This window comes from Prenolepis imparis, unplaced genomic scaffold (genome assembly GCF_030444845.1).
Source record: "Prenolepis imparis isolate NDT839.2.m4 unplaced genomic scaffold, iyPreImpa1.0 SCAF_3, whole genome shotgun sequence".
Classification (NCBI taxonomy): domain Eukaryota; kingdom Metazoa; phylum Arthropoda; class Insecta; order Hymenoptera; family Formicidae; genus Prenolepis; species Prenolepis imparis.
Genome location: NW_028141161.1, coordinates 15,713,370 through 15,723,416, shown reverse-complemented (window position 1 = coordinate 15,723,416; position 10,047 = coordinate 15,713,370). Strand labels below are relative to the sequence as shown.

Here is a 10,047-nt window from a genome sequence, read left to right as displayed (position 1 = left end):
GTTTTAGTTATGTGCAACGATTATGTTTATATCTTATTTGTGACGCGAAACATCGAAACAATTGAAGATCGTCGAAAGATTTATTTTTTGCCTCAGTTTTTATTCGCGTATCGAGTTTCGGACGCGCGTTTCGAGTTTTCGAGCCGTGTTCACTCGAGCGTAAAGGAATTGGAGATAACGCGAGAGAGAGAAGGACGCGACGAGGAATAGAGAAGGACGCGAGATGCTAGGTTTCGAAAGAGAAGGACGCGACGAGAATTAGAAAAGGACGCGAGATGCTAGGTTTCGAAAGAGAAGGACGCGAGATGTTTCACGAGTCAATGTATCTCTCTTCTTTTATTGAATAGAGAATTGAGCGATACTGGCCATTTCTCCGGCTTTAACTGGCCATTGTGTTGTTCTATTAAAATAAATAATGTAAAGAAATTATATTTACCATAATAGAGTTGTTCCGCCATTGCCCGATGCCACCCCGGGCCCCGGGCCTCTTCTCTTCCTCTCTTCTTCCTGCGTTGCTCCTTGCTCCCTTATGGCTCTCGTTCGCGAAATTCATTCCCGAAAACGCTAGTTTATTACAATCGCGCGCGTATTTCACCGAATATATGCCACGACAAAGAAATCGCGGAGATCGCGCAGGAGCTTGGCCGTAAACTCACGCGCGCGAACTTCAGCTCGAGCTCGAGTCGGTTAACTGTGACGTCACGCACTTTCGCAGGGACGAACACGGTACACGAGATAATGGCCGACGAGATCAACGATTGATCATCAATCTTGCGCGTGCGATCGCGATCGCGATCGCGATGTTGGTACACGCGAGGCGATCGGATGTATACGATAATGAAGTATTAATTAGCGTGAAGACGCTAATTGATACTCACGCTCGTATACTTTTTGCCAAAACTTTCGGCGGTTCGAATCGGAATGAAGTTACGTGCTTTCGGGGGAACGAACGTCGAGCGAGATTCGCGGCCGACGAGGTCAATCTCACGCGTGGGATCGCGATCACGATCTTGGGACACGCGACGTGATCGAACTTATATAGTAATTAACGATGTAAAGACGCTATAATTAGTATCTATACTCACAAACCGCGGACCGGCGATCGGCGATGAACGATACGCGAACGTTGATCGCGAAGAATGAGTGAAGCAAGGGGGCAGCACTAGAGTGTGTTCGAAAATGTGTTCACCTAGGGTGAAGCGCTCGATTGACCAATCAGGACAAAGAGATTCTCGGTCTCCGATTGGTCCGTCGAATTCTGCACTTTGACCATGGACGTAAGAATACCTGGACGGAACGTAAAGTACCCTTTTAGACGCGGGGAGTAGTTCCTGAGGGGTGAGAGGTCTACGGTTGCGTCCATTTTAAATGCCTCAGATTTAGCGTCTATTTTCACGTCGCACGACGTTAATCGAGACACACAGATTTGTATAGACATCTGTGTTGAGACATTATACACATTCACAGCGATAACATTCCGTGAAATTATCCGCCGCCGCCATCTTAGGTGCCTCATATCCGTGTCAATAGACATTTCATTCCCTTCACCCTTTGTGCTTCACCCCCGCAGTATTGCGTTCCGTCTAGGTATTCTTATGTCTATGACTTTGACGGACAAATTTCTGAACGCAACTCTGAAGTTTCTTTCAACGTATTATAGCGTTATTTCAAATCGCTTGAGTTATCCATCCGTGAGTAAATTACTTTATTTATTAATTGGCGTTGCGTATGTATGTGACATTTATACTGTATTTATATTAATTGAGATATTCTATTTCATGAAACGAGAACATTTTATTTCAATTATTACATCAAACGTCTATTATACGATACTCTCATCGTGTCGATACGATTCGTCTAATTGTTAATTAATTGATAATAAATTTTTTTTGTTCGCGCAGATTTTTTGTTGTAGCAAAATCTATTCTTCCGAGCTGCATTTTCTACCTTTCTCAGCATAATTTCCTCTTACTCTTCCCTTAGATCATTTTAACATCAAATATAAAAAGTATATATAATATTATTTAAAAGTACTGAGAGCGAAAGAGAGAGAGAGAGAGAGAGAGAGAGAGAGAGAGAGAGAGAGAGAGAGAGAGAGAGAGAGAGAGAGAGAGAGAGAGAGAGAGAGAGAGAGAGAGAGAGAGAGAGAGAGAGTGATGGTGACCCTCCGTCCTCTCTTCTTCTGAAACCATAATATTTTTAAGCATAAAAACGAATCTGTAAATTTAAATTGTCGTTCTCTTCTCTTGTTATATGTTTTATAATTACTAGAACAACACAAGCGCGCGCTACGCGCTACACGTGTGTGTGTGTATGTGCAAGGACGAAGTAGAGATTCATATATTATAGTAGATTTTGTCCCCCCCTCCCAACCCTCCTTCTTTTCTCTCTCGCTCCATCACTATGAAAGGGGGGAGTGAGTGAACGTTAACTCAAGCACTAGCACGAGTTAAGATACGAAATATTTTGTTTGTGAGAAACGTTAATTAATGATAGTTAGGAATAAAACAAATACGTAGACAATATTTTTGACAACTTAAGTATTTAATTACTGACTTAATATATTCATCATCGAATTGAGATGGTGCGAAATAGCGACAAGTAAGTGAAATATATTACACTCTGTATTTTGCGGTTATGTCACCGACGCTGCTCCGTTTTTACATGCCGAATTCATAATCGATCTAATTATTACGAACTAATGTAGGGATAGACATCATCGACGAAGATCCAGGTCGAGATCGAGATCTAGATCGGCTGAACCTGAGAAAAAACGACGACGGTCCAGGAGCAGGGACCGGGAGAGAGACAGGGACAAGGGACGTCACAGAGAGCGGAGGAGTCGTTCGCGAGATAGAGATAGAGAGAGGAGTGACAGAAGGGAACGTTCCGAAAGGGATAGGGATCGCGAGAGAAAACGGTACACCTTTAGAAAGAGTTTCGGTATCTTAAAACCAGAAAAGAAACGATTGTCCATAGCACTCATTTTTTCTCTTTAGTCACAAATATATCTAAGATGCTTTTTGTAAAAATAGTAACGATGAAATAATTTGTTTACATTGATTGTTCTCGGTATACTAGTGGAGACAGTAAAGAAAAGCGTCTTACAGGCTCAAAGTCTTCGCGCTCTGGCAAAGAACGATCAAACAGGTCTCGGTCACGCGATAGAAAGGATAAAGAGAAGGGTGACAGCGAAGAGTTGCCTTTTGACCACACAAAATTGGACAAGGTAAGTCTTGAAAAATAATGCGATGAAAGATAAGCAATGTACATTGCAATTAATATTGTAGGAGGAAGAGCAGAAAAGACTAGAGTTGGAAATGCAAAAGAGAAGGGAAAGGATAGAGAGATGGCGTGCAGAAAGGAAGAAGAAAGAACTGGAAGCAACCAAAAAAGACGGTAAGACATCTATTTTGGCAAATCTTCAGCTACCCATGAAAAAATGGTCCCTTGAGGACGATAGTGACGAAGAGACTCCTGTGGTACAGAATAACACCAAAGAGGCAAAAGAAGAAGGTGTGAAGGAAGAAGTTGAAGAAATAAAGGAAGAAATAAAAGATGAAGAGGAGGAGATTGATCCGCTTGATGCTTTCATGGCAGAGGCAAGTATTACTGTATCTCATATTGAAGTTATAACCCTATATATTCTTTTATATTATTTATATGCTTATATTTAATTAATTTGATAGGTTCAAGAAGAAGTGAGAAAAGTAAATAAATTTGATAGCAAAGCTCCAAAAAATGCCAACAATGGCACAAATTCTGGTGCTCAGAGTGTAGTTATTGTAACTGGTGTGGCTAAAAAGAAAGTTCAGAAACAAAAGGGAGAATTAATTGAGCAAAATCAGGATGGATTGGAATATTCCAGTGAAGAAGAAGGCGAGAATCTTCATGAGACTGCAGCAGGTATAGCAAATAAACAGAAGCGAGAATTAGCTAAAGTTGATCACGCTACAACAGATTATCAACCATTTCGAAAATCTTTTTACGTCGAAGTTCCTGAAATTGGTACGACTTTTTTTTATACATTTCTTTATGGTAGATTATTTTTTTCTATATAATATAGTTAAATATCTATATAATACTATGTACTTGCAGCAAGAATGACATCAGAAGAAGTAGAGGCGTACAAAGAAGAATTAGAGGGTATTCGTGTAAAAGGTAAAGGTTGCCCAAAACCTATCAAGTCTTGGGCGCAATGTGGCGTGACTAAGAAAGAATTAGAAGTGTTGAAGAAACTTGGTTACGAGAAACCAACACCCATTCAATGTCAAGCAATCCCGGCAATTATGTCTGGTCGCGATCTCATAGGTATAGCAAAAACTGGCAGTGGAAAAACGTTAGCCTTTTTATTACCGATGTTTCGTCATATACTCGATCAACCACCGTTGGCTGACGGTGACGGACCGATTGCATTGATTATGACACCAACTAGGGAATTGTGCATGCAAATCGGCAGGGATTCGAAAAAATTTACGAAATCCTTGGGTCTTTCACATGTGTGCGTTTATGGCGGAACTGGCATTTCCGAGCAAATAGCGGAACTTAAAAGAGGAGCCGAGATTATCGTATGCACCCCAGGAAGGATGATTGACATGCTCGCCGCTAATAGCGGGCGTGTGACCAATTTACGTCGCGTGACGTATGTGGTGCTCGACGAAGCCGACAGAATGTTCGATATGGGTTTCGAACCACAGGTGATGCGGATTATGGAAAACGTGAGACCGGACAGACAAACTGTTCTATTTAGCGCGACATTCCCGCGACAGATGGAGGCGCTGGCCAGGAGAATTCTTACAAGACCGGTCGAGGTGCAGGTCGGTGGACGTTCCGTCGTTTGTAAAGATGTCGAGCAGCACGTGGTTGTACTCGAGGAAGACCAAAAGTTCTATAAGTTGCTCGAGATTCTTGGACATTATCAAGACAAAGGTTCCACCATTATATTCGTGGATAAACAAGAAAATGCAGACACATTGCTGAAAGATCTTATGAAAGCTTCGTATTCCTGCATGTCTCTTCATGGCGGTATAGATCAGTGCGACAGAGATTCGACTATATTGGACTTCAAAGCCGGACGGACGAAATTGCTCGTGGCCACTTCTGTCGCCGCTCGAGGCTTGGATGTCAAGCATTTGGTATTAGTCATTAATTACGATTGCCCTAATCACTATGAAGATTACGTGCATAGATGTGGTAGAACTGGTCGGGCTGGAAATAAAGGGTAAGATAAAAATCTTTAAAATTTTAACAGTATGAAGCGTTTAAATTAATAGTGTTACATTTTTTCCTTTAGGTACGCGTACACTTTTCTTACGTCTGAGCAGGAACGTTATGCCGGCGATATTCTACGTGCGTATGAATTAGCAGGTGTACCAGTTCCAGAACCCTTGCGTCAATTATGGGAGGGTTACAAGGCTCGTCAAGCCGCGGATGGAAAGAAGGTCCACACCGGAGGTGGCTTTAGTGGCAAAGGATTCAAATTCGATGAATCAGAAGCTGCTTTAGCGAATGAGAAAAAGAAATTCCAAAAAGCAGCCCTGGGACTGCAAGATTCCGACGATGAGGACATAGAAAATGATATCGATCAACAGATCGAGAGTATGCTGGCGCCTAAACGAACAGTTCGCGAAATAGCCAGACCAAGTGCGGCTAACATCTCGGTACCCGGTCAACCGGTACCTAGCGCCACCGATAAACTGGAATTAGCTAGGAGATTGGCATCGAAGATAAATATCGCTAAGAATCTGGGCGCCGAGGCGAAAGGTGCCACTCAACAAGCGGCGGAAGCCATACTCAAAGGAGCAGGACCTACGAATCTTATTACGGTAAGATCGAGTTATTGTTCGAATATTATATTAATTACGATCGTAAATAAATAATACTTATTTTATTTTTCTCTGCACAGGCAAAGACAGTCGCCGAACAGCTGGCGGCAAAGTTAAACACTAAATTAAATTACCAACCGCGCGAAGAGGATCTGGTTGAAAGTGACGCGGAAACGGGTGAGCAGACATTCCGCAAATATGAAGAGGAGCTCGAAATCAATGATTTCCCACAGCAAGCGAGATGGCGAGTCACGAGCAAGGAGGCTCTAGCTCAGATTTCGGAATATTCCGAAGCGGGTCTTACAGTAAGAGGAACGTACATTGCGCCTGGGAAAGCTCCACCGGAGGGCGAGAGGAAGTTATACCTGGCGATAGAATCTACGAGTGAGTTAGCAGTCAGCAAAGCCAAGGCGGAAGTATCTCGGCTTATCAAGGAAGAACTCATCAAGCTGCAGGCATCTGGCGCTCACACCGCATCACGTGGTCGATACAAAGTCTTATAAACTTTCAAAACTACTTTGGTGAAATATACAAATATAATATTATGTCACATGGAGATCATATTTGGATATATGATTATATATACATATATATATGTATATATAATTATCTATATATGATTATCACATCTACATATATGATAAAAGTTATAGAAATTTATTATTCGTATAAATTGCGATATAAACTATTTGTTTTTATCGATATTTAACAATACAAATTTATACAAATATTTCATACTTGTTTTTAACAATACAAATATGAAATATTTGTTTTTAATACAATATAACAAAATATACTTAATAATTATGAGAGCATTATCAATATCATTGGCACGAACCACTGCAGACGATCCTGATTTTCGCAAATTTATAAATAAAATGCGAATACTTATCTCCTTGACAAATTCCGTTGAATTAATCTATTTATTCGCAGTATATAAGATAAACATTTGAAACACTCAGCAACGTAAAACCGTACCTACTTATGCAGCGTGTACTAGAAAAATCATAAAACAATTTCATTTTTGATAAAATTACATGTTAATTTCTCCGTTAGATAAAAATATAATAAAATCGCGATGAATCTTTGGAAGGACACGCTGTATAAAAATCACATATGCAAACACTCGATATACTGATATGTCCATTAATACGCAGTGATATATATATATGTGTATAACTTAAATTTATGTGGAGTCTTTTTTATTTACAGCTTATAATGAACGTTTTCGATTATGCGCCCAGGAAATCCTACCTCTTTGTACATCTACTTGATATATTTCTTTTTTTCTTTGGTAATATTAATCAGTAACTAAAAATACATCCTGTTATATGCTACTAGAAGGCACTAGAAGAATCACAGACACGAGACACGCTGTAGACATTCGCCACGGCGAATGGCATCGCGATTAGGTAAAAACTTTCAGCAGCCAGAACGAACGAAAAAACGAGCTTTATCGCTTATAACTTGAGCACAATAACAAATTCGGATATTTCATGCGATTAGTTGAATTATGCATAATCATTAACTTCATAAATATTTTAGAATCATACTGAACCCCGAATAAGCGATAAATCTTATTTTCTTTTTATGACATAATTGCATTCAAGATGTAACTTTTAACATGAAGATAGACAGGACAATCGTTGCGAGCCAAGCTCGAATTTTCATGGCATTAGAAACATAACTGTGAGCTATCTCGGCTCTGGTCAATGAACCCAGAGGAACTTCCGCTGCGATTCTTGGACTTCTCTCCGTGATTCTGGTGACAAGTTTCTCCGTTTCCGTCACGCAAGCTCGCAATTGTAACGCCGACGGTTTTTTACTAACGGGCTGTACAATGATGAAGACGTCACAATCGGGCGTCATCATACCTCGGATTGCACATTGCGCCACTTGCAACTGACGACCTAGAGCGACCAGAAGAGCTTCCAACGTAACGGAATCCTTGTCAGCTTCCTCATCCATTACGTAATAGATTCTTTCCAACTACATGTAAATAAACGAATTAAATTAAATTAACTCAATTAGTCAAACATTTATAAACTATATATAAATATTGTATATTATATATAATTTACAAATAATATATTTATCTCTCAGCAACAGAAATGTCTAAAAAAATTTTAGAATGTTTACGGAAGACGTCTTGTTTGAATGGAAGCACCTACCTGTTTCTTCGAGTAAAACAATCTTGCTGCTCCTCCGCAAACGGGACAACAGGCACCGGGAGGAGTGACTCCGATGCAATATGGTTCCACCAAGGCAGGACATTGTACAGCATCACCGCAACGAGGTTTTGCCTGATCTCCTATGAGACCGACGGCGACGCAGGGGCCTTGGTAATCCACGATAATCCTCTCGGCCCAAGCCGCGCATTCATTGGCATAGACCTCGTCGTTGATGCCGCACACCGGACCTCTTAGACTACAACCTCTCAAACAAGGTCCTCTGTAGCTCAAAGTGGCTCCAGCTCGGATCATGACACAGACAGAAGGATACTGTCGATTCTCGCGGTCACAGACCGGTCCGCTGGACTCGTCGCGCGGATTACAATCTATCGGCACACATTCGTATTGCCGACACGTTTTGTGCAAGCGCGACAAGCAGACTTTAGGTTTGCGAATGCATTTCTCCGTGTTTTTGCAGGGATTAGGCGCGCAAGGATCCCTGCTGGAACAGCTGCCAAACTCCACCTCGGTAGCTGATAGCTCGGCGCACTTCGCCAGACAGGCGGATGCAAAGGTGAAGCCCAACCTGCCACAAACTGGGACATAATGAGCCGGACAGTCGCAGGGCAAGGATGGCGCCCGCAATTCGCAGCTCTTCTTGGAACACGTAAACTCGCCCTCGAAGCAGTGACAAGGATTGCACTCGAGATAAAAATTAGCCTTGTGTTGAATAAACCGATCGTGCACCCAGCAGGACTTGAAATTAAAGCAGTTGGGCGTGCGACACTTCTCCAGACCGCGCGCCGTGCATTGGCAGATATTCAGGCAGCCCTGCTGATCGAACCGCGGAATCTGGATCCAGGATCCGACTGGCACTAATTGCTTCGACATTTCGCCAAGGGAACAAGACGGCACGCAACGATAGATCTTGGCACCATTCGGTTGAAGAACGCAGAGCTGACCCTGTGGACACGGATTCCGCTTGCACGGCGTCGTAATGTCCTCCTCAGGATGAATTACCGTCTGATCGTCCTGCGGATCGTCCAGATATGGTCTCAACGAAACGCACGGCGCGTCCGGTCTACCCGGTGATAACTTGGCACACAAGGTAGCGGCCGTGTGTGGTCCCGTGATTGCACCCCAATCCACGCAACTCGCCATTAACTCCAAACAATCCTCGCGGCAGAGTCGCGTTTCGTGGATTCTAGTCTCACAAGGTCGCAACTGCAGAAGACAAGCCGCCGTGCGTAAAGTCTCCGCTGGACAAGAAGCTGCCGCGCGCACAGGTACGCCTAATCCACGAATAATACCGCCTCTGGACCAATGGTCAGCTTCCCATTTAGCAGCCTCGTCAGCTGTATTTGTGCATGTTCTATAAGAGAAATTAATATTCAATTATAACATCATCGAGAGTATTTCTCAAGAGATTTTAAATTTTATCGATATATCGTATGAAACTAATTTTTATTCCGAATCACTAAATCTAAGTTTTTTTGTTTAATACAAATTATTGACGCAAAACATTTGACCAGAACTATTTAGGAGAATTGTTTGATTAAACTTTAATCGCGTCATTCATACCTGAACAGAGTGGTAGGTCTGTCATTGAATCGCGCGCAGTAAGACAATCCGGAACAACCCATCTCGCAAGAATCGTCCGCATCCTCGAGACATCTCCTCAGTTCACCCTCCAAACTGGACGAGAGGCACAACGCATCCAACTGAACCCAGGCGGATTCCCAATCGGCTTGAAAGGCCCGCCAGCATAAATTCTGGCAGGAAGGTCTCGTCGCTTTCGTGCAACACGCCAGCTTGCCGGCATCTAACGGTAAACGCGCCGGCTTCGTCGAGCCCGATTTCAACAAGCAACTCCACATCGGCGACTGAGGTAACACCGGGCTACATTTTTCCGCCAAAGCGTCCATGATTTCCTGGTCGGTATTCGCGATGTGAAGAGTCTTGCGACACGTGTCCAGACACGCCGGGGTTGTGGCTTCCTCGCAGCAGTGCAAATCTGCGCAAATAGAATTTATTAAATTTGATAATAAACA

The 10,047-nt window shown here is 42.5% G+C and overlaps 2 protein-coding genes across 3 annotated transcripts in view; one reads left to right on the top strand and one right to left on the bottom strand.

The window, feature by feature from the left end:
* Positions 1-2,398: 2,398 nt before the first annotated feature.
* Positions 2,399-6,486, top strand: Prp5 (pre-mRNA processing factor 5). Its single transcript, XM_083034784.1, has 8 exons — positions 2,399-2,601; positions 2,708-2,920; positions 3,082-3,229; positions 3,291-3,602; positions 3,690-4,008; positions 4,099-5,221; positions 5,294-5,825; positions 5,906-6,486. The coding sequence occupies exons 1-8, from the start codon at positions 2,582-2,584 to the stop codon at positions 6,326-6,328; spliced, it is 3,090 nt and encodes a 1,029-aa protein (XP_082890910.1). The 5' UTR covers positions 2,399-2,581; the 3' UTR covers positions 6,329-6,486.
* Positions 6,487-6,559: 73 nt separating this feature from the next.
* The window catches only part of Reck (reversion-inducing-cysteine-rich protein with kazal motifs), a 17,319-nt gene continuing 13,831 nt past the window's right edge, over positions 6,560-10,047 (bottom strand). For both annotated transcript variants that reach the window (XM_083034785.1, XM_083034786.1), the window contains 3 exons: positions 9,578-10,010; positions 7,997-9,368; positions 6,560-7,814 (listed from right to left, as the gene is read on the bottom strand). In XM_083034785.1, coding sequence (XP_082890911.1) covers positions 7,431-7,814; positions 7,997-9,368; positions 9,578-10,010 — 2,189 coding nt within the window. In that variant the 3' untranslated portion in view covers positions 6,560-7,430. The remainder of the gene's footprint in view (positions 7,815-7,996; positions 9,369-9,577; positions 10,011-10,047) is intronic.